Raw genomic sequence first — 25,594 nt, 5'->3', positions numbered from 1 at the left:
TCTCAGGTAGTGACCATAAATTCCTTCAAAAGTACTTAATTGGTGATGATAGAGATGAAGTCGATGCACGTTGTGGAATATATACCTCGCTATGAAGACCCATTATTTCGCAGCAATTAGGAACAATTAGGTGCGTTTGTTCAAACGGCAATTGATATGATGCCATCAGATACCCACAAGATTGTCATTCACGTAGACAAAACGCCCGCTGGAGAACATGTTCGGAGATATAATGCTCCAACTATAGACGAAGTAGTCATAGTCGGAGATCAGTTCCAGAGATATTGTTCTCCATCGAAGAAACGATCAATTGATAAACGTCGCAGAAACTTCGGTGTGCCACAGCGAAGCGTGGCAGGGTACAGCTAGTTATATATATATAATTATATGTGTGTGTGTGTGTGTGTGTGCGTGCGCGCGCCAATTTTTCACTTAAAATTTGAGAATCTATATCAATAGTTATATATATATATATATAACTTGACTGTAGTATTTAACAAGTAGTACTCTGATTTTGTTTGTTTCTCATAAAAGAAATTCACATCACCGGAAAGCTTTGTTAGTTTTTTCCTGGTACAATAAAGTAAAATTTACTAGTCTTTATCTGTAAGAGATAAACACTAGGTTTTTGTAAATGAGTTTTAGAAATAAAGAATTTTTCTTTGTCATTCATAAAAATCACATTTATAAAAAATCACTTTTATTTATTATGAAGCTAGTTTTCATCTTAGGTATAACTGGACATTCGTAAGCATACAAATGGGCCTACCGGACGGTTTACTTAAGCTTAATGAAAAAAAATTACAGCAATTTGTCAAAAGGGAAAAATCTGTAAATAGACTAGGTGAATTCAAACAAATAATTTACATGAGAAAACAAATAATTTACATCTTAAACTATGTTAGGTAAAATTTTGCCTAGATCACTTGACTGTGAATCTACTGTCGTTACTGAAATTTTTCATAAAAAATGAAGAAAAGTTGCGTCTTTTCTATTTTTTTCTCCACAGTGGTTTTTTACACAACGTACAAGTAATTGTTCATGTTATATGGTTGTAATTACAAATAATAAGCATAATCTAACAAAACTTAACCTATATGCAGAGGATTGTCATTTTTCTGAACCTTGTGCTATAAGAACGGAAACGGGTCTTAATTATCGAGCTTCACGCAGAAACGCATTACAAAGTATTTAAATAGCCTGCACCTAATTAGTTAATTGTAGCTAATTAAATATTAAATTATGTTTAAAATTTTAATGAAAAAATACATAAATAATTTTTTTTTGGGGGGGATAACGGAGACTATTATGATCCTTAGCCCTAATCTCAATCTAAAACTTTCCCACCCATATCAAATATAGCAATCATATCAAAAGACCACTCTTATCAAAGAGATTATCCTGAAAATAGGAGTGTCATAGAATATTAAAACCCGAAAAGAACAGAAGGTGACAGGAGTGTATTAAACATACAATTGCCACTTAAAACCCTACAATCCATTTCTAAAGAAATGTCAATATTATAAAAACTGGTGCAAAAGCCCGTAATTATGTAACATTATGTTTAGACATAATATTGGGAAGCAACAGATTTACGGTTTTATTTTTATTGATATCGATCAGAAATCTTGTTGACCTTCTTGTTGAGCCGATCACCGAAGTTTACATCCTATATTCAGGTTGCTGCGGCTCCTGCAGCTTCTTTTAAGTCAATGAAGAAGACTGCAGCCAAAGTACAGATTGAAAAAAAATCCCAGATCAGGGATCTGTGAAAACAGAAATAATGATTTTGGAAAAGTAAGATTTAGAAAAAAGCAACAATGGAGCCTCCGAAATCGCGGAAGCCTTTTGGGTGAGAGGGCAAGTAGTTCGGCCGTCCCACATGTTCTAGCAGTGAGTGCATCCAGTCTCAACTGTGATGTACTTCTGATCGCGTCATTTGATGCAAGATATCCTCCACGATTTACGGTGAAGGATGTGAAGATTCTATCTACCTGGATTCAGATACTTTGGAATTCGACATCGAGACCTTCAGGATGATAGTAAAACGGAAGAAGAAAGGATAAACGGAATGGCCTAACGGATAACCTAGGCGATAATGACAGAGAATTTTTTAAGAATTTTGATCAAAGGAAGATTTTAATTTCTTTTGTTTGATCGTGAATTTAGTTATACAGGATCGATAACATTTTGTAAGAAATGGTTTGAAAGCTTAAGTGTTTTAAAGTGTCAATTTTATACGGTTTTAAGTAACAAGGACCCTTTACACCCTTCTAATTTTGTGTTTCTTTTGGGGTTTTTATTACTCCCTGACAACTCTATTTCTGGGTGATCTATAATGACAAGACTAGCCTACTACTATGTCGCTCGTGCTATTAACGGAGAAGTAAAAGGATTTTTCTTTTTCTTCTTGATTTAGAAGGGGGCTAATGACCACAGCAGTCGATGCCCCTAAAACTTCGAAAAAAAAATTCACATATTTTCACATATCTTGAATGTTTTATTCAATTATAGATAATTAGGGTACTTTACGCGCGCTTTAAGATTTTTTTTGTGAATGAGATCATCATATAGACAGACAACATACGAGCAAGTTGGTTATTTCTTCCAATTTTTTATTTCAGTTAAAGTACTTGTAATTTAAGTAAAATAATAGTCTTATCTAATGCAATTAAAGTAATTACGTGAATAATTTATTTTCCAAAGATAAAATTAATCATTTATAAACCGGGCATTAATAATTAAATTCACTTTACCACGGCAAACATACTACAAAGAAATAATTATTTCTCAAAATTGTTTTCTGGAACTTTTAATACACATTAAGGTAAGAATTATAATTTTTCATATGATAGCTTAAAAATTGCTGAAGTTAAGAATTAAAAGTAATTCTTATTATTTTATTAATCATTCCAGTTGTATATGAAATAAAAGTTGGTTGATTACCTTTATTTTTTCAATCAAAATGATTTCTAATTTTATTTTAGCGATAAAATAAATAAATTTAACAAAATGATTTTCTTTGATAACATATACGAAAGTAAAAATTATAATAACCCACCGGGTTGGTCTAGTGTTAAACTTGTCGTCAAAAATCAGCTGATTTCGAAGTTAAAGTTCTCAGGTTCAAATTCTAACAAGAGTAAGGCAAGCTTACGTGCTTTCATTTACTTTTGAACACTAGATCGTGGATACCGGTGTTCTTTGGCGGTTGGGTTTCAATTAATCACACGTCGTTACTGAAAAGTGTGACTAGTTGAAAAATGAAATAATAAAATGAAAGAAAAAACCTCTTTTTTCTTTCTTTTGTCTTTAGCCTCCGGAACCATCGTATGGTATTACTTCATAGGAAGAATGAGGATGATATGTATGAATAAAAATGAAATATAGTCTTGTACAGTTTCAGGTCAACCGATCTTGAGACGTGTGGTTAATTGAAACCGAACCACCAAAGAACGACGGTATCGACGATCTACTATTCAAATCCGTATAAAAGTAACTGACTGCCTTTACTAGGATTTGAAACTTAGAACTCTTGACTTCGAAATCAGCTGTTTGCGCTGACGAGTTTATCACTACTAGACCAACCCGGTAGGTTAAAAAAAACCTGAAACCAATTAATTAATCTAAACCAAATACGATAAAATTCAGATAAATAAATTTTATTTCTTTTTGACTGAAATTGTAGAAATCTTTTATATTTATGACATTTTGAATTATTATTACATTTAAATAATAGTCTGGCTCCAGTAATATACATAATCATTATTATTTTTTATTTGGAAAGTTGTCTATAAACATAAGAAGAAATTTTATTAAGTGATTTTAGTAAATAAAATCTCTTCACTTGTGTGAAATTAAAAATATACTATGAAAGTATAGGACTGAAATGGTATAATACTTTAATTGCAACTAGTTATTGTATAACCACCTGTTTTAAACCCGTAATAACATTTGCACCTCTCTCTAAAATAATACAAACAAAATCAGTAACCAAATTAACCGATGTCATCTTCAAAAAAAGCAGTTTTCAATTTCCAAATTCAGTCAATTTAAACACGTACATATATAAAAACACAAAATACTCGGATCAAAATAAGTCACTACAAAAAAATAATCAAAATAAATATAAATACGCAGATAAAATATTTAGATCACAAATATACCATATTATGATTCTGCAGGTAAAAACAACCGTTTTACCATATTATGATATTATTCCTAAAAATAAAACAAAATACAAAACAATAACACACGTTTCGCCTTCAATGCGAGGCTTTATCAAGATTATACATAAATATATTATAAATTAAAGTTATTTATAAATATTGCAAATATTATATAAAGTAGTTTCCTTTTAAATACAAAAGGAAAAAATAGTTACAACATAACTGACGAAACATAACATAATCTCCGTAAAAGAACTATCACAACCACCAAAATGAATAGCTTGTTTTCTTTCTACAAGTCATATAAAGTTCGATAAATTTTAAAGATATTCTCTAATTCCTTCTAACATCCTTAAAAGTATCGAATGAAACGCTTTTTTAATATCCAGAAAAATATTCATACAACTCTTTCTAAGATTTATCGTTGTGGCGATCGTCTCAGTTATTTCTAATATGTGGTCTTCAGTAGTCTGATTTTTTGAAATTATATAATTATCCGCTTAATTTTATCAAAATGAAATTTTCTCTGCTGCCGCTTCATTTTAAAACCTAATGAAAGTGAGTTTTTCTTGGATTATGAATCTGTTACATTTTGTCGTTACTTGGTGGTAATTTTTTATCTGAAATGAGTGAAATAGCATATTCGACGATCCCTCACTATATTTCGTACTGCTTATGTACTGCCATCGAACACTAATTTAGCGTGTTCATGGCTAAATTAGTGAGCCGTGCGCTCTTAATTTATTATTTTTTTCACCTTTTTTTCACACTTATGATTTTTAATGAGGAAATACAGGTTTTATTGATATTTTTTAAAGATCACTGCTTCATTTACTTGGTAATTTTAATAATTATATTACTAAATTTATGTTCAGATGTTTATGTGAAATACTTTCGTGAAAAATACAGTTAAAAATAGATAAATAATTATTATTATAAAGAATATTATTAACTAAAGAATAAAGAAATTGTAAATTAATAAATTATGAATTATAAATAATTAAGTCATATTTAAAAAAAAAAAAAGTTGTTTAAAGAATAAATAATAAATTAACAAATGTGATACAGAAAACTGGCATTAAAGCATAGAAGCAATTACTTAATTCTCATAACCGATCTTAGAAACAGTAATAATAAAATACTTTTAGAAAAAGAAGTTTGTTGGAAAAGCAAATAAAGAGGTAAATAAAAAAATGCTAAAAAGGCAAAAGTGGCTAAAATTAGGTTTTGTAACATAAAGTTCTTATTTTTACTTATATTCATCAAGAAAATAAAAATGAAATCGAAGACCAGCTTGATCGACATCGGAATCGGTAACTCTTGAAGTAGTAGATGTACTTCTATCTTCTTCAGTCTTTACTGAAAAAAAAAAGTATTTCTAGTGAAATATTTTATTCAGTTATTTTTTTGGGTTTCTACGGATGTCAGGGGATGTGTATTATGTGAGTCAGAGGGTTTTCAAAAAAATGTATTTCATGAGTTCCTCAATAATATTTAATACGTTCTGCAGTAATATTTTTGTATCTGTATTTTTTAAAAAATAAACTGATAAAGGATTTTTATGACTGAAAATCAAACGAATAAAATAAATATTAAAAGAAAACAGAATATTACGTAAATATTTTTTTTTGAATAAAAGATAAATACGAAGCACGGCTGATAAGAAAAATTTGCCCACTAGCATGGTACACGGAGACAAGAGGTACTATCAAGTTGAGCGTGACAGCACATGGTAGCTAAAATAACCCCTCTATTTGAAATCCGTTTATCGGTTTGTTTTCAGTAGCAATTAAAATGTAGTCGAGTAGGTACTTAAATCACACAACGTGTGATTTAAGTATTTTTTTTGTGAATGAGATCTTCACATAGACATAGTTGGTTGTTTCTTAGAATTTGTTTATTTCAATACAGATTTACGTAAACTAATACACTCATCTAATCAAATTAAAGTAATTACGTAATTTTATTTTTCCAAAGATAAAATTTAACATTTATAAACCGGACACTAATTAATTTAATTCACTTTACTACGGAAAACGAAAGAGTAAGAAATAATTATTTCTCCAAACAGTTTTCCAGATCTTAAACAGACGTTACGGTAAGATAAATTATTTTTCATGTTATAGTAGCTTATAATTTTCTTCTTAGTTAAGAATTAAAAGTAATTATCATTTTATTTTTTTATTAAACATTTCGTTTATCATGAACTAAAAGATGCAATCAAAAATGAATGATAGTTTTAATTTACGATAAAACAGATAATTTTTTTAAAACTATTTTGGTATGTATTACTTATACAAATGTAGAAATTATAATAGATTTTATAACCGAGAATTAAACCTTAACTTGTCCTTATGCAAAAGTCAGAAAACTAGAGATAATTGCCGGAAAAAATCTGAAAATTGAATAATAAAAAAAAACAAAAATAATTTACATGCATTAATTTTATTTCATAAAAGACTAAGAAAAATTCTGATTAATAATTTTTATTTCATCCTAATCTTTAGATTCTAAGGAATGTTGTACATTTATGAAATTTCGAAAATTATATTCTGTTTAACTAATATTCTAGTTAAAAAAAAATCAATAATAATACAGTCATTATTATTCTTTAGCAAGGAAAATTCAGAAAACAGTTCAATATAATAAACTGTAAAATCATCTACGAACATAATTAGTAACATTTTTAAAACATAAATCAAATTTGAAACTTATATTTAATATAAAACAAATAATTAAGATACACACAGTAAAGTGTTACATAATTATCATGTAACTACGTTTCCGCCTGTTATATAATAGGACTTTCTCTTCAGTTTTGTAAAATTTAAAAAACACTATGTAAAAGTATAAGACTTCAATTTTAACACAATTTATTGATAACTGGTTAGTATCTGATTGCTAAAACCGTAATAATATTTTCAGATCTCTCTAAACTAATCTAAACAAAATCAGTACCAAAATTAATCGTTTCGTTATCTGAAAAAAGAGTAAATTTCAACTTGCAATATTCAGTTATTTATAATATACATAGAATATAACTAGTATATAATATTGTAAATATATATTCCTTTTAAATACAAAAGTTCATAAGATTACTGACGAAACATTACATCAATCTCGATAAAAGAATTATCATACCTCCCAAAAATAATAGCTTCTTTTCTCCTAGTAATAAAAAGTTCAATAAATTGTAAAGATATTCTCTAATTACACAATTTCTAACTTCCTAAAAGGTATTGAGTGAAACGCTTTTTTAATAACCAGAAAAATACAAAGTAAAGAATAAATATAAAAAATAATATTTTTTTAAAGACTAAGAAAACTTTCTGATTAATAATTATTATTTCATTTTTGAATAATAGATAAATACGAGGCTCGGCTGATAAAACTTTGTCCACTAGCGTGCTACACGGAGACAAAAGGTACTATCGAGTTTAGCGTGACAGCAGATGGTAGCTAAAATACCCCCTCTATTTGAAATTGTTTTTCGGTTTATTTTCAGTAGCAGTTAAAATGTAGTCGAGTACGGCCAATTTGTCAACACAGTCAAAACAGCGCACAGGGATCAAATATTTAACATCAGAAAATCTAAATCCTACGAATATTTTTCATCGTTTAAAAGCGGTTTACAGTAGTGAAACTGTTGTAGGGTACTGTAAATAGGTGGGCGTTAAAATTTCGCGAATGTGAAGCTGGTAAAGTGACAATTGAGGATGCATCTTGCAGCGGACGACCAGTTCCTGTGACCGACGAGAAACATCGAAAGTGGTGGACGATTTGCTTCAAAGTGACCGGTGAATCACCCAGCAACGCATCGCTATTCAGTTAGGCATATCTAAAGAACGAGTTGGTCATATTATAGAGCAATTGGGTTACCGTAAAATCTGTGCACGATGGGTACCGTGTAAACTTTCTGATGGCTCTCCCCCGCACGATGACATGACATGAAACGACTGTGACCACTGACGATGAGATGAAAGAAGGTGTGGCCGCTTTGTTCCGAGAAAGCTCACAGAATCTTTCAGTGACAAAACCTTGTCACACGTTGGAAAAATAGTACATGGGGATTATAGCGAAAAATAAATACTGCATTTTGCAGCTAAGGTATTGTACTTTTATTCATTTTTTATTTCATTCCAGTATCTGTTTTTCATTACCATGCTAAGCATATATAAGAAAAATTTATTAGCCGAACCTCGTGCAAAATTGGTACACTGAATTAGTACACAACCAATAATAGTACACTGAATGTAAATTTTGTATTTTATTTACCGTCGAAAATATATGATAGATACGTTCACGCCTTTCATGAAAAAATAGCGCTAAATACAGATGCTCCAAGCTAAATTTTTAGAAATTTATCCGGGATGTAACATTTTTTTCTGATGAATTATTTTCAACTTTATTACGAGTGTTTAAAGTAAGTGATATTTTTTAAAATTATTTAATCAAATTCTAATTCAAAAATTAAATTAAAGAAAGAAACATATACACCACAGCAAAGAATTAAAAAAAAAAAAAAAAATATTCAAAAGAAAGATATTATATTAATAGAATTGTCAAACTGACAAAACTAATGGAAAGAAGTGAGTCTCGCTGTTAACTGCAACATACTTATAAAAAATGGAGAAAAATAAAGAGATTTGTTTTAAAAAATGTCAATGACACTACGATGGCGGCACACAACTACACTTAATGCGTCGTATATGTTGAGATAAACGCTCTTATTAGTTAAGAAAATTTACCAGTCTTATTTTTTTACCAAACGTTAACGTAGAATATGAGCTATACGTTGATAATTGGTCACAAACCGTTAAATCTTTTTTTAAAAAATAATGACACTTTTTAAAAAAATCAAAAATTTAATTGAACTTGAGATTAAACAAGAACATATATTAAATACCATGAGAAAACTCAAATATTAAATAAATATAAACCAATAAGCGTACACTAAATGTAAATTTTGTAATTTAATTATTGTCCAGAATATATATAGATAAGTTCACGCCGTATTTGAAAAAATAGCCCTAAGTTAAGACGCTCCAAGATAAATTTCTAGAAATTTATCGAGTGGCCACTTACATCGTATTCTAAGTTAAACCATCATACATTATATACAGAAGTTTATCACAGGCTTGTATTTTTAATTTTAGATATGGGATTATTTTGCAAAGGATAAAAGACAATAGAGACAATAAAAGACAAAAACGTTCAGATCATTAAAGATATTTCTAATTATTAATGGAAAAAAGGATAAAATTTCAGTTAAAATTTATAAACAAAAAAATAATATTTTGTAATCGTTAGCTGTAAATAAAATTTGTGAAGCCAGTTGTTGGTTGAAAGTAAAAATATCATTGCGACTTTTATTTGATTAGAAACAAAGGTTTAAGAATTAATAGAAATGAAAATATTGAAGTTTAAACAAAATTACTGTTATATGGCTGCAAATTTACTGTTCTCCTTAAGACTTCCATTCTTACGGCAGCAGAAGCTCAAACCGATTGAATTCTTACTGATTTATGGTTTAATTTAACTTTGTTAAATTCATTATAAATAAAACTGTTTTAAAATCGGTTGGACATACCTGTGTAAACAAAATGGAAAAGGTATCCATATAAAAAAAAAAAAAGTAATACAATTTAAGTATTGTATATATGTGTAATTGCAATTTTTATTTCAGATGGAGTTCACCAAAGCGATGACAGCAAACATAATACTTTTAATCGGATTTGCGGTAATGATTCCTTTGGCATTCGGTGAATATAAATTTCATCCTAAATTCCATCACCAACTCAGCGAAAATGGAAGCATAAATGGTACACATGATCTTTTTATCGGAAATCTAACCGGTGGAGATGTGTAAGTACAGGTGTTATCAATTTAGAAATATTTTTAAATCCTATAATATAAATAATAGTTAAGCATTCTTTTTAGTTATAATTAGAAATGCGTTTTAGATGCATGAGTCGTCTCATCAGTTAAACTAATTATAAAACATTTGAAAACAATTTTAAAAAAATTGTATATAACTTACTTTTCTAACAAAAATTTTTATTACAGACAAGTCATTCATCAAAAATATTCCACTAAGATTTAAAAAAATTGTTTTAATTGCTTTTTTAAGCAGTTACTACTACTCCTTCAATCTCTATGGAGGAGTTGTAATGTCCCTTCATTTCATTTGAACTTTCCTGGATTCATTCCGTATAAGGCATGGCATTTTTCAGGCTTTTAAATTTCATTATCATCCATCAGCAACTATTATTATGCATCAGACTGTTGGTGCCTGTATTAATAAATATTTTAACTAACATTATTTATTATATTAATTGATGGGGACGCATAAAATTAGTTTTTCATGTTGTATTAAGTTTGTTGTGTAATTTTAAAGATAGATAATTACAAACATAAATAAATATGTATATAATTTGTGTGTGTGTGTGTGTGTGTGTGTGTGTGTGTGTGTGTGTGTGTGTGTGTGTGTGTGTGTGTGTGTGTGTGTGTGTGTGTGTGTGTGTGTAAAACATACTGAATCCAACTAAGAAATGTGGTAGACATCTATAACGCTATAAAAAAGAAATCAATGACTTTTTAATGAAATATATTTTATAGAAAAATTACTGTTTATGAACAATAACATTAATTATTTTTAACTTTTGTTTTCTAGATTACTATACCATAGTGGAATTGCTGCAGCTGGAAAAGGGAATGAAAGTTTTACTTATGATTTCCAATATCCGGCATACGGTTACAACAATTTAACAATTAGTTATTTAAAGGTCCTCGATTTATTAGGAAAAGGTAAAAATGGATATCCGTCTTTGAAGGAAGGAGGAGTTGGATACAACTACACAGTCATCAGTTTTAAGTCAAACAGCAGTTATGGACTCAATTTTAATTTAACAATCTACGGAAATGTTAACCAGTTTAATAGAACGGTTCATCAAATTATTACAAAACATTAACAACAAACAAGTGAAGTAAAAATGTATCGATTAGTAAAAATAATTTCATGAATAAATTTTGATGATATATACAAACATGTTTTCATTTCACTTATATTATTGTCTTACTAGAAACTACTTATCTATTTTCCCAATTGAACTGTAATACCGTCCAGATTATCATATTGCCTCAGTAAAGTCAAATACTTCAATATAGATAGCACATAGAATACGTGGTTCCTTAAAGAAGGGTATATAATACTTTGCATTTCATTCTAATAAAGTGTTTTTCGTTTTTAAAATTTATAAAACAATTAATATTTTCTATTTAAAAGAATGAGTAAATTCATACTTTTCTTACTCATTAAATGAATAAGAAAATATATGCAACAATGAAAAAAAAAATTAAGTTAAAAATTTATAAAATAAATATAAGATGTAGTATTTTGGTTTGGTTCGGGTGATTTTCTAGTAAATATCGTCCAAATATGATAAGAAACATCTTTAACTTATGAACAGCAGTTCATAATTGTTTATAATAATAATAATGATCAAATTTCTGATAATAAACTAATAATGTTAATCCAAGTTGTTTTAAAAGCATATAACTTCCAACAAACATATGTTTGTTTTCTAAGTTCCCCAAGAAAATTTAAACTCTCATTTCCATTTATATGAAATCGTTGTGTTCTTTGGGCACTTATACGTTAAAGAGCTTGTGAATGATGATATCAGATGGAAAGGTAAACAAAGGAAAACCAATCAGATCACTGCAAGATAGCCGCTGTCAAACACAACGACCAATCACAAAGAGCCCGTATGGACGTTGCCAATGTAAACAATATCACAACTGATTAAGTAACAAATTTCTTTGAATTATATTTAACATCATAGCTAAACATCTGTATTTTATTAAAAAAAAAACAAAAAAAACACCAAAACAAAAAGAAAAGCCACCAAGAAGGATGACTTACAGTAAATAAATTAAAACACCCAACTTTCATATAGCCCAGATAGACTTAAGACTATGCAAAAAAAAAGGTCGAAATAACCCAATACACAGAAAATAATATCCCTACATACTGACCAAAAAATCCTTTGTTAGGTTAAATATTCACTTTTGTCTGAATTTACAGAAGCTTTTTACAACGAAGTATTGATAAATATTGAAGACAAGTGTTTACCTAATGCAAAAAAAGTTCTTAGTCAATTGGGAATGCCAGCACCCACCCGAGCTGCAGAACTGATCCATCAGCTGAGGTATTCTCACACGACAGTTACTGGACATTGGAAACGGACAGCTGGCAGTCGATGAGACGTCTAGACGAATATCATTTCTTGATAAATTTTGTAATTTAGAACATCGAAAGGAGAACTGATCGAAAAAGTATTTCCTGATATTCAAATTAATCATAGAAATCACGATTGGCTCAGTGAACGAGCTAACCTTGCCGCAAAGAATAAATATGTATATCAACTTAATAATGTTATTCAATCCAGCATTCAAAGTGAGGAAATTACATATAAGTCGATAGACACCGTTGTGGAAGCAGATGAAGTAGTTAATTATCCAACGGAATTTTTAAAATCACTTGATCTGCCAGGATTGCCACCATACATATTAAAATTGAAAATAGTTGTGCCAATTATCCTGTTGCGGAATATTAATCAGCCAAAACACTTTAACAGCACGCGACTTGCAGTTAAGAAATTGATGAATAACGTAGTGGAAGCAAGATTTTAACGGGGCCTTTCAAAGGTGAAGATGTCCTCATTCCTCGAATACCCATGATCCCAACCGATACACCATTTCAATTTAAAAGATTGCAATTCCCAATTCGATTGGCATTTGCAATCACAATCAATAAAGCTCAAGGTCAATCTTTAGAATTGTGTGGTTTAGATTTAGATGCGGATTGCTTCTCACATGGACAATTGCATGTGCGTGTTCCCGAGTCGGCAAACCAGATAGGCTTTATATCTACGCAGACAGTGGAAAAAGAAAAAAATATTGTATATCAACAAGTATTGCAAAATTAAACTTCTATGAAACATATGCTTTGTTTTGTTTCTCATTTCTTATCCATGCAACCACAATGTGCCACAGCGAAGCGTGGCGGGTACAGCTAGTTATTATTAAATTGTGATCATTTCTTTCTACATAGAACTTTTTTTTAATAAACTAAATTGAGGATCCAGGTAATTATCCCAATTATAACACCTTAAAAAGGCATGTAAAAATGCATATAATAAAACTCATACCAAAATAAGCTGTTTTATCTGTTAAGCCACTGTTCTCTTCTTTTTTTAAAAACCTTATTTTTTAAACAAGTTACAGGTTTGTTAACTTATATGTGGGTAGGAGTGCGCCAGTTAACCCACCGGGTTGGTCTAGTGATGAACGCGTCTTCCCAAATCAGCTGATTTCAAAGTCGAGAGATCCAGCGTTCAAGTCCTAGTAAAGCCAGTTATTTTTACACGGATTTGAATACTAGATCGTGGATATCGGTGTTCTTTGGTGGTTGGGTTTCAATTAACCACACATCTCAGGAATGGCTGAACTGAGAATGTACAAGACTACACTTCATTTACACTCATACATATCATCCTCATTCATCCTCTGAAGAATTATCTAAACGGTAGTTACCGGAGGCTAAACAGGAAAATGAAAGAAAGAAAGGGGTGCACCAGTTAACCCATTGGTTTGGTCTAGTGGTGAACAGGTCTTCGAAAATAAGCTGATCTCAAAGTCGAGAATTCCAACGTTCAAATTCTAGTAAAGGCAGTTTCTTTTATACGGATTTGAATATACTAGATCGTTGATACCAGTGTTCTTTGATTGTTGGGTTTCAATTAATCACACATCTCAGAAATGGTCGATCTGAGACTGTACAAGACTACACTTTACTTGCACTCATACATACCATCCTCATTCATTCTCTGAAGTAATACCTGACGGTGATTCCCGGAGGCTAAACAGAAAAAAAAGGTGGGTGCACCACTTAAGGGGTACTACTTAATAGTGCAGAACAAAGAGGCACCACTTTATGTAACTATCAAGATCTCTCTTGCTCAATAATGTCATTTTTTATATATTGTTAATGTAACAGAACCTCTGTCTATTAAAAAAATGAAGTTGCTGTGGCACAAGTAGTTGCTTTTAAACAGATTTATATTTAGAAAACAGCAATTCCTCTTCAAATGAAATTTCAACAATTGCATTGTGACTCAAGTTCTTCTAAATGGTGCCATTATATTTAAGTTAATTCTCAGTTTACTTTAAGAATAATTTGTGGAGGTAAAACAAATTATGTGATTCATTTATGGTTAAAAACAAGAAATTCTCACATAAGTTAGGATCTCACCTAATTAGCATCCAATTCTAATTATTTTATTCAACAGTTCCCATAATTCGATTCGAAACTGCTGGACCCTTAATTTATTTAAAAAAGTTAACTGTAGTAAATTTTTTTATTAACATTTAATTTGAGGTTAAAATGACTAATTTTAGTCAATAAGGTGCTTGCTATCTATGCCCTCCTCTATGAATCATGAGATCTTGCCGTTGGTGAGGGGGCTTGAGTGCCAGGGATACAGAGTAGCTGGACCGAAGGTGCAACCATATCGGAGAGGTATCTGTTTGAGAGCCAGACTAAGGAATGATTCCTGAAAGAGGGCAGCAGCTCTTTCAGTAAATGTTAGGGGCGTGAGTGACAATGACTTAAACGGCCGTATCAACATCACTCAGTTCTCTGAGTACTGCGCAGCTGAAAGCAATGGAAAACTACAGCTGCTTTTTTTCCAAGAAAATGTTGCTCTCTGCATTTTCACATAGCAATAATGGAGTCGCCTTCCTTGGTAAAATATTCCGGAGGTAAAATAGTCCCCCGTTCGGATCTCCGGGTGGGGACTACTAAAGAAGGGGTCACCAGAAAATTAAAAAATAACATTCTACGAGTCGGAGCGTGGAATGTTAGAAGCTTAAAAAAGGTTGGTAGGCTAGAAAATTTAAAAAGGGAAATGGGTAGGACAAATGTGGATATAGTAGGAATTAGTGAGGTTCGGTGGGAAGAGGAAGGCGACTTTTGGTCAGGTGATTTTAGAGTAATTAACTCAGCGTCAAATAATGGGCAGGGAGGAGTAGGTTTCGTGATGAACAAGAAGATATGGAGGAAAGTGGAGTATTTCAAAACGCATAGCGATAGAATCATTGTAATAAAGATAAAATCAAAACCTAAACCGACAACGATTGTTAACGTTTATATGCCTACAAGCGCCCATGATGATGATGAGGTAGAGTGTGTATACGAAGAGATTGATGAAGCAATTAAACACCTAAAAGGAGATGAAAATTTAACAATAGTTGGAGATTGGAATGCAAGCATTGGAAAAGGCAAGGAAGGAAATATACTGGATGAATACGGGCTGGGCAAAAGGAATGAAAGAGGGGACCGACTTATAGAGTTTTGCACGAAGTATAATTTAGTAATTGCCAACACCCAATTTAAAAATCATAATAGAAGAATATACACTTGGAAAAAGCCAGGCGATACTGCAAGGTATCAGATAGATTATATCATGGTTAAGCAAAGATTTAGAAATCAACTCGTTGACTGCAAAACTTACCCTGGAGCAGACATTGTTAGCGACCATAATTTAGTGATAATGAAATGTAGATTGGGGTTTAAAATCTTGAAGAAAAGTTGTCAGATGAATCGGTGGAATTTAGAGAAGCTTGAGGAAGAGGAGGTAAAGAAGATTTTTGAGGAGGACATCGCAAGAGGTCTGAGTAAAAAAGATAAGGTAGAAAATGTAGAAGAAGAATGGGAGAATGTTAAAAAGGAAATTCTTAAATCAGCAGAAGCAAACTTAGGCGGAATAAAGAGAACTGGTAGAAAACCTTGGGTTTCAGACGATATATTGCAGCTGATCGATGAATGTAGAAAATATAAGAATGCTAATGATGAAGAAAGTAAAAGGAACTATCGGCAATTAAGAGATGCTATAAACAGGAAGTGCAAACTGGCGAAAGAAGAGTGGATTAAAGAAAAGTGTTCAGAAGTGGAAAGAGAAACGAACATTGCTAAAATAGACGGAGCATACAGGAAAGTTAAGGAAAATTTTGGGGTACGTAAATTAAAATCTAATAATGAGTTAAACAAAGATGGTACACCAATATATTATACGAAAGGTAAAGTCGATAGATGGGTGGAATATATGAAGAGTTATACGGAGGAAATGAATTAGAAAATGGTGTTATAGAGGAAGAAGAGGAAGTTGAGGAGGATGAAATGGGAGAAACAATACTGAGATCTGAATTTAAGAGAGCATTAAAAGATTTAAATGGCAGAAAGGCTCCTGGAATAGACGGAATACCTGTAGAATTACTGCGCAGTGCAGGTGAGGAAGCGATTGATAGATTATACAAACTGGTGTGGAATATTTATGAAAAAGGGGAATTTCCGTCAGACTTCAAAAAAAGTGTTATAGTTATGATACCAAAGAAAGCAGGGGCAGATAAATGTGAAGAATTTAGAACAATTAGTTTAACTACTCATGCATCAAAAATCTTAACTAGAATTTTATACAGAAGAATTGAGAGGAGAGTGGAAGAAGTGTTAGGAGAAGACCAATTTGGTTTCAGGAAAAGTATAGGGACAAGGGAAGCAATTTTAGGCCTCAGATTAATAGTAGAAGGAAGATTAAAGAAAAACAAACCAACATACTTGGCGTTTATAGACCTAGAAAATGCTTTCGATAACGTAAACTGGAATAAAATGTTCAGCATTTTAAAAAAAATTAGGGTTCAAATACAGAGATAGAAGAACAATTGCTAACATGTACAGGAACCAAACAGCAACAATAACAATTGAAGAACATAAGAACGGCATAGATGAAGTCCTGCGCAAGAACTATCGCATGAAAATAAACAAGAACAAAACAAAAGTAATGAAATGTAGTAGAAATAACAAAGATGGACCACTGAATGTGAAAATAGGAGGAGAAAAGATTATGGAGGTAGAAGAATTTTGTTATTTGGGAAGTAAAATTACTATAGATGGACGAAGCAGGAGCGATATAAAATGCCGAATAGCACAAGCTAAACGAGTCTTCAGTAAGAAATATAATTTGTTTACATCAAAAATTAATTTAAATGTCAGGAAAAGATTTCTGAAAGTGTATGTTTGGAGTGTCGCTTTATATGGAAGTGAAACTTGGACAATCGGAGTATCTGAGAAGAAAAGATTAGAAGCTTTTGAAATGTGGTGCTATAGGAGAATATTAAAAATCAGATGGGTGGATAAAGTGACAAATGAAGAGGTATTGCGGCAAATAGATGAAGAAAGAAGCTTTTGGAAAAATATAGTTAAAAGGAGAGACAGACTTATAAGCCACATACTAAGGCATCCTGGAATAGTCGCTTTAATATTGGAAGGACAGGTAGAAGGGAAAAATTGTGTAGGCAGGCCACGTTTGGAGTATGTAAAACAAATTGTTGGGGATGTAGGATGTAGAGGGTATACTGAAATGAAACGACTAGCACTAGATAGGGAATCTTGGAGAGCTGCATCAAACCAGTCAAATGACTGAAGACAAAAAAAAAGCTATCTATACCTTAGGTAGTATACCTTATTAAGATAGATTTTTTATATATTGTCATCACTGTCTGAACAGTGAAGAATGTAATATCTCATTCAGGATTAAATAATAAAATAGTAAGATAGATTTTTTTTTTAATATCTATAAAATTGACTTGCTTATTGCACAAAACAGATATTTTATAGCTCATATTGTCTCCATTTAAATATGAAGTTTAAAGGTTATTTTACAATGAAGTAAAAAAAAACTTTTATTTAGCATATTTCTTGATTTAAATAATTTATGGTAAGTTTAATTGTAATATAAAAGAAATTCCTAATAATAGAGGATATAAAATTTATATTTATCAAATAAAATGGATTTTTACATTTACTTAACTTTTCAAATAAATCTGCTGTGGACATCACATGAATTCCTTGTAAATATTGACCCTGTTTAAATTACGTTTACACATTTTTTTAAAAATGTAAAGTACATAAAATTTTATTTCTTTAAAAACGTCTGATATTCTTTTTTTTATTGTTATTTAAATATAATTATTTATTGTAATTTTTTTTACAATCACATGTTAATAATTATTAATAAATCAATATATTTAAATTAGAAAGAAAGTTAAAAAAAAGTAGATCGAGTTAGATTCTAACCAAGTGCCTCCCCTTGTAAGATCCAAATATTTCATTAATTATAATTTCATTTGTCTATAACTCTGGAACCAATGAAAATAAGTACCACTTATGATATATCGTTAAAAAACTCTCAATGAGGGCTTATTACTGCAGTAAATATAAAATAAAAAATCCAAATATTTTTGGATTTTACAATCAAAAAGGGAGGTGTTCAACTAGCTGTTACAACAGTCCTAAATCTTAAATTTCAACATCCTACATCTAATCCTTTTTGAGGTATGTACATATTTTCATACAGACATCACATCGAAACTAGTCAAAATGGATTCAAGGATTGCAAAAATCGATATTTAGTAACTTTGAATATCATCATTCACAAGCTCTTTAACGTAGAAGTGCCCAGAGAACACAACGTTTTCATGTTAATGGAAATGGGAGTTCAAATTTTCTTGGGGAACTTTGAAAACAAACATGTTTGTTGGAAGTTATATGCTTTTAAAACATCTTGGATTAACATTATTAGTTTATTATCAACAACTTGATCATTTTTATTATTATAAACAATTATGAACTGCTGTTCATAAGTTAATGATGTTTCTTATCATTTTTGGACGATATTTACTAGAAAATCACCCGAACCAAGCCAAAATACTAAATAATATATTTATTTTATAAATTTTAAACTTAATTTTTTTTTTAATTGTTGCATATATTTTCTTATTCATTTAATGAGTAAAAAGAGTATGAATTTTACTTATTCTTTTAAATAGAAAACATTAGTTGTTTTATAGATTTAAAAAAAAAAAATTATTAGAATGAAATGCAAAAAATTATATACCCTTCTTTGGGGAACCATGTATTATATGTGCTACCTATATTGAAGTATATGACTTTACTGAGGCAATATGATAATCTGGACATTATTACAGTTCTACTGGGAAAAAGGGATTAAGTAGTTTCTAGTAAGAAAATAATATAAGTGAAATGAAAACATGTTTGTATATATCATCAAAATTTATTCATAAAATTATTTTTATTTATCGATACATTTTTACTTCACTTGTTTGTTGTTAATGTTTTGTAATAATTTGATGAACCGTTCTATTAAACTGGTTAACATTTCCGTAGATTGTTAAATTAAAATTGAGTCCATAACTGCTGTTTGACTTAAAACTGATGACTGTGTAGTTGTATCCAACTCCTCCTTCCTTCAAAGACGGATATCCATTTTTACCTTCTCCTAATAAATCGATGACCTTTAAATAACTAATTGTTAAATTGTTGTAACCGTATGCCGGATATTGGAAATCATAAGTAAAACTTTCATTCCCTTTTCCAGCTGCAGCAATTCCACTATGGTATAGTAATCTAGAAAACACAAGTTAAAAATAATTAATTCTGATATGGTTTTAATTCTATTAGTGTTATTGTTCATAAAAAGTAATTTTTCTATAAAATATATTTCATTAAAAAGTCATTGATTTCTTTTTTATAGCGTTATAGATGTCTTTCACATTTTTTATTTGGATTCAGTATGTTTTACACACACACACACACACACACACACACACACGCACACACACACAAATTATAAACATATTTATTTATGTTTGTAATTATCTATCTTTAAAATTATACAAGAAACTTAATACAACACGAAAAGTTAATTTTATGCGTCCCTATCAGTTAATATAATAAATAATGTTAGATAAAATATTTATTTGTACAGAAACCAACAGTCTGATGCATAATAAAGTTCCTGATGTATGATAATGAAATTTAAAAGCCTGAAAAATGCCATGCTTTATACGGAATGAATCCAGGAAAGTTCAAATGAAATGAAGAGACATTACAACTCCTCCATAGAGATTGAAGGAGTAGTAGTAACTGCTTAAAAAAACAATTAAAACAAACTTTTTAAATCTTAGTGGAATATTTCTGATGAATGACGTGTCTGTAATAAAAACTTTTGTTAGAAAAGTAAGTTATATAAAATTTTTTTAAAATTTTTTTAAAATTGTTTTCAATTGTTTTATTATTAGTTTAACTGATGAGACGACTCATGCATCTAAAACGCATTTCTAATTACATCTAAAAAGAATACTTAACTTTTTTTTATATTATAGGGTTTAAAAAATTTCTAAATTGATAACACCTGTACTTACACATCTCCTCCGGTTAGATTTCCGATAAAAAGATCATGTGTACCATTTATGCTTCCATTTCCTCTGAGTTGGTGATGGAATTTGGGATGAAATTTATATTCACCGAATGCCAAAGGAATCATTACCGCAAATCCGATTAAAAGTATTATGTTTGCTGTCATCGCTTTGGTGAACTCCATCTGAAATAAAAATTGCAATTACCCATTTATACAATACTTAAAGTGTATTACATTTTTTTTTTCTTTATATGTATATTTTTTCCATTTTATTTACACAGGTATGTCCAACCGATTTTAAAACAGTTTTATTTATAATGCATTTAGCAACGTTAAACTAAACCAAAAATCAGTAAGAAATTTTTTTTTGCATAAGGAGAAGTTAATTTTTAATTCTTGGTAATAAAATCTATTACAATTTCTACATTCGTAAAAGTTATCTACCAAAACAATTTAAAAAAAAAAATATATATTGTTTTATTGTAAATTAAAACTATCATTAATTTTTTATTGCAGAAAATTAAAGATAATTCATCTTTTAGTTTATGTGCAACGAAATGTTTAATAAAAGAATAAAATGATAATTACTTTTAATTCTTAACTTAGTAGAAATTTATAAGCTACTATCACATGAAAAACAATTTATCTTACCGTAATGTCTTTTTAAGATCTGGAAAACTGTTTGGAGAAATAATTATTAGTTACTCGTTCGTTTCCCGTGGTAAAGTGAATTTAATTAATTAGTGCCCGGTTTATAAATGTTTAATTTTATCTTTGGAAAAATAAAATTACGTAGTTACTTTAATTATATTAAATGAGTGTATTATTTTACGTAAATCTCTATATTGAAATAAACAAATTCTAAGAAACAACCAACTGATGTGTGATGATCTCATTAACAAAAAAAACTTAAATCACACGTTGAGTACCCTACTTATCTACAATTGGATTAAACAATATAGAAACACTTGAATAAATGAACTTCAAAATTATTATTGGTTTTTCATAGCTCTTCTATAACCCGGTAAGCCGTTTATGGACGCATACAAACACAGCGTCCTGTAACCAGATACACCCCTGAAATTCATTCAATTCACTGCCACAATGGGAAAAAAATTTCCCATTTTCTTTTCTCATAAAAAAGTCAACGAAATTTCTGAACCGTAACAATAGAAATAAAACAAAAAACCAACTTACTTTGCAAGAATTATATCAAGACCATCACTCTATTGTAATTAGATACTCCATTTGTCGATTTGTTTGAAAACTTCTGTAAAAGATATCGGTTAAACAACATGTTCACAGCTAACGCCTTCCTTTTCAACATCTGAAATATGAAAACGTGCCGAATTTTTACTGTTTCTCTATTACTGAACCATGTACTTAGCTTCTTTGGTGACTGATTTTCAGTAAGTCAAAAGTCTAAAGCATCCGTCTAACAAATCCGGCCAAACAATTCCTTCTACGGCCTACTCTATTAATTCTTTTTTAATTTGATTTTTTTTAGAGCAAAATTTTTCAGTCTATCAATTGTTTTCCTTATAATAGGTATACCAATTATAAAACCATTCCTTTTTAAAACAGCTACATAATGTTTTAATCGTTTTACTTTATAAATGGTCGATATCAGAAAAAAAAAATATTGCTTAAATCGGTGAGAAGTAAGAAAATATATATTATCCAAGTAATAGGGCGTATGTTTAAAACTGTTTTTGAGAGTAAATCTTAGGCGTGAATTTGTTTTAGGTTAAAAATGAACTTACTAGGGATTTTTAAAGAAAAATTTCAACAATGTAATAAAATCCCATAGTTTAATAGAAAATAGAGAATTAGAAACGTCTCTTTTTTATTTCTTTTTTTTGTAAAAAGTGTTATTATGCCTTAATTCCATTGCCTGAGATATAACACGATTAATCTAAGTGTTCGCATGGGTCTACAAAACTGTTTACGAAACATTAATGAAAAGTACTTTCAGTAATTTATCAACAAAAAAAAATGTTTGTAAATTTTTACGGTTAATTAAAATTAACAATGAATAGCCCTAAGAAACGAACTAGAAAATAACTTATTCACAGTTATACATTCTATATTTTTACGTGAGGTGAATTTCTGTTGAAGTTATATTTCTTTCCAATTGAAAAACGATTTTAAAAATTGAAGAAGGAGGGGAATCGGTAAACATTTTCTTAGATTGAATGTTATTGCACATTATAAGCTTTTGTTAATGAGTTTTTACATTTCTTGATAAAAATTAAGAATATTTAATTATTTCTGGAGACGGAAAATTATTAGCGAATAACATTTACTCGATTAAACCGTCGATGGAAATCCAATCAGTTGTAAATTTACATGAAATTAAACACGCGGCATAGTAACTACAGTCAAAGAGGAAACTAACACAGATACTGAAAATTTTTTCAAATCTTTATTTTTTTATCAGACTTGGGAACCTCTACAATTTCTGATACATTTCTACTTTAATATTAGAAAAGAGAACTACGTATGTCTTCCGATATGTCCTAAAATGATGTAAAATGTAATATTTTATATAAAAACTGTAATAAACTTGTTTAATCAAAATTTTCGTTATACATCCGCCAATATATAATTAAATGTGGTTTCAGGTGATTTAGAATATATCATTTTCCATTATTCAAATTAGTAAAAGCAACGTAACTTTTATTGATTATATTTGAGCAAATTTACAAAAGACTGTTAGATTTCTTTAAAGATATACGGTATCAGTGGATTAACCTGTGGGTTCGGATAACTGTAAACCGTTTATTAATATTACTACCGGCAAAATGTAAGGAATATTATTGTTTGAATTGTAAAAATACAACTGCAACATGTATAAATAAAACTAACTTTATCAATAAAAATGAATAAATAAATAAATAAATAAACAACAAATTTACAGCTTCTTTGTCAAACATCGGCAAAGTTGTGGATTGTGCAATGATGATGATGATGATGATGATGATGATGATGATGATGATGATGATGATGATGATGATGATGATGATGATGATGATGATGATGATGATGATGATGATGATGATGATGATGATGATGATGATGATGATGATGATGATGATGATGATGATGATGATGATGATGATGATGATGATGATGATGATGATGATGATGATGATGATGATGATGATGATGATGATGATGATGATGATGATGATGATGATGATGATGATGATGATGATGATGATGATGATGATGATGATGATGATGATGATGATGATGATGATGATGATGATGATGATGATGATGATGATGATGATGATGATGATGATGATGATGATGATGATGATGATGATGATGATGATGATGATGATGATGATGATGATGATGATGATGATGATGATGATGATGATGATGATGATGATGATGATGATGATGATGATGATGATGATGATGATGATGATGATGATGATGATGATGATGATGATGATGATGATGATGATGATGATGATGATGATGATGATGATGATGATGATGATGATGATGATGATGATGATGATGATGATGATGATGATGATGATGATGATGATGATGATGATGATGATGATGATGATGATGATGATGATGATGATGATGATGATGATGATGATGATGATGATGATGATGATGATGATGATGATGATGATGATGATGATGATGATGATGATGATGATGATGATGATGATGATGATGATGATGATGATGATGATGATGATGATGATGATGATGATGATGATGATGATGATGATGATGATGATGATGATGATGATGATGATGATGATGATGATGATGATGATGATGATGATGATGATGATGATGATGATGATGATGATGATGATGATGATGATGATGATGATGATGATGATGATGATGATGATGATGATGATGATGATGATGATGATGATGATGATGATGATGATGATGATGATGATGATGATGATGATGATGATGATGATGATGATGATGATGATGATGATGATGATGATGATGATGATGATGATGATGATGATGATGATGATGATGATGATGATGATGATGATGATGATGATGATGATGATGATGATGATGATGATGATGATGATGATGATGATGATGATGATGATGATGATGATGATGATGATGATGATGATGATGATGATGATGATGATGATGATGATGATGATGATGATGATGATGATGATGATGATGATGATGATGATGATGATGATGATGATGATGATGATGATGATGATGATGATGATGATGATGATGATGATGATGATGATGATGATGATGATGATGATGATGATGATGATGATGATGATGATGATGATGATGATGATGATGATGATGATGATGATGATGATGATGATGATGATGATGATGATGATGATGATGATGATGATGATGATGATGATGATGATGATGATGATGATGATGATGATGATGATGATGATGATGATGATGATGATGATGATGATGATGATGATGATGATGATGATGATGATGATGATGATGATGATGATGATGATGATGATGATGATGATGATGATGATGATGATGATGATGATGATGATGCCCACTCCAAATAATTTCAGATAAGCTCAAATAATTTATATTTCTCAATTCCAATTTTAAAGGCCAGGAGTGTTTTAAATAAAATATTTTCTTATGATATTAAAAATTTACAATCGCATTTTCAATGATTATTTTTGATTAACTAAAAATACATACCAATAACCTTTACATAAATAAATACTGTATTTGTAATATATTTAGGCTTAAACTATTTCTTTATTTATGATAAAATTATTCTTATTTATAAAAGGACTCTTTCAAATCGTCTTTAAGTCTAATTTTTATATTCTTAACAAGTTTTATTAACATAGATTTTGGAAAAAACTTTCTTAATGTTTTGATAAAAATATTTTATAATTTTTCTTGAGTTAAAATTGCATTCCTCTATGGTTCTAAACCTTGTGGAGGTTGATATAACATAAATTTATTATCTCATTTATATGAACAAAGCATACAACTTTATTGATTACTTTTTTTAATAATCTTTCCTTCAGAATATTTTATTAATTATTTATA

The 25,594-nt window shown here is 29.9% G+C and overlaps 2 protein-coding genes across 2 annotated transcripts; one reads left to right on the top strand and one right to left on the bottom strand.

The window, feature by feature from the left end:
- The first annotated feature begins 2,721 nt into the window (after positions 1-2,721).
- LOC142320950 (uncharacterized) lies at positions 2,722-11,215 on the top strand. The gene is made up of 3 exons (XM_075358936.1): positions 2,722-2,827; positions 9,856-10,034; positions 10,843-11,215. The coding sequence occupies exons 2-3, from the start codon at positions 9,856-9,858 to the stop codon at positions 11,138-11,140; spliced, it is 477 nt and encodes a 158-aa protein (XP_075215051.1). The 5' UTR covers positions 2,722-2,827; the 3' UTR covers positions 11,141-11,215.
- An 8,125-nt stretch (positions 11,216-19,340) lies between these two features.
- Positions 19,341-21,290, bottom strand: LOC142320949 (uncharacterized). Its single transcript, XM_075358935.1, has 3 exons — positions 21,158-21,290; positions 20,511-20,689; positions 19,341-19,713 (listed from the first exon to the last, which is right to left on the bottom strand). Exons 2-3 carry the CDS (start codon positions 20,687-20,689, stop codon positions 19,416-19,418), a joined length of 477 nt encoding a protein of 158 aa, XP_075215050.1. The 5' UTR covers positions 21,158-21,290; the 3' UTR covers positions 19,341-19,415.
- Between the last annotated feature and the right edge of the window lie 4,304 nt (positions 21,291-25,594).

The sequence above is a fragment of the Lycorma delicatula genome, chromosome 3 (assembly GCF_047948215.1).
Source record: "Lycorma delicatula isolate Av1 chromosome 3, ASM4794821v1, whole genome shotgun sequence".
Taxonomy (NCBI): domain Eukaryota; kingdom Metazoa; phylum Arthropoda; class Insecta; order Hemiptera; family Fulgoridae; genus Lycorma; species Lycorma delicatula.
The sequence above is the reverse complement of the archived record's forward strand: the minus strand, read 5'-3'. Positions and strand labels throughout refer to the sequence as shown.

What these genes read in the sequence shown, in the direction of transcription:
- LOC142320950 (XM_075358936.1), top strand. Translation starts at nt 9,856, where the DNA reads ATGGAGTTCACCAAAGCGATGACAGCAAACATAATACTTTTAATCGGA. An exon ending in AATCTAACCGGTGGAGATGT is followed by an intron (nt 10,035 to 10,842) that starts GTAAGTACAGGT and finishes TTTGTTTTCTAG; the next exon opens with ATTACTATACCATAGTGGAA.
- LOC142320949 (XM_075358935.1), bottom strand. Translation starts at nt 20,689, where the DNA reads ATGGAGTTCACCAAAGCGATGACAGCAAACATAATACTTTTAATCGGA. An exon ending in AATCTAACCGGAGGAGATGT is followed by an intron (nt 19,714 to 20,510) that starts GTAAGTACAGGT and finishes TGTGTTTTCTAG; the next exon opens with ATTACTATACCATAGTGGAA.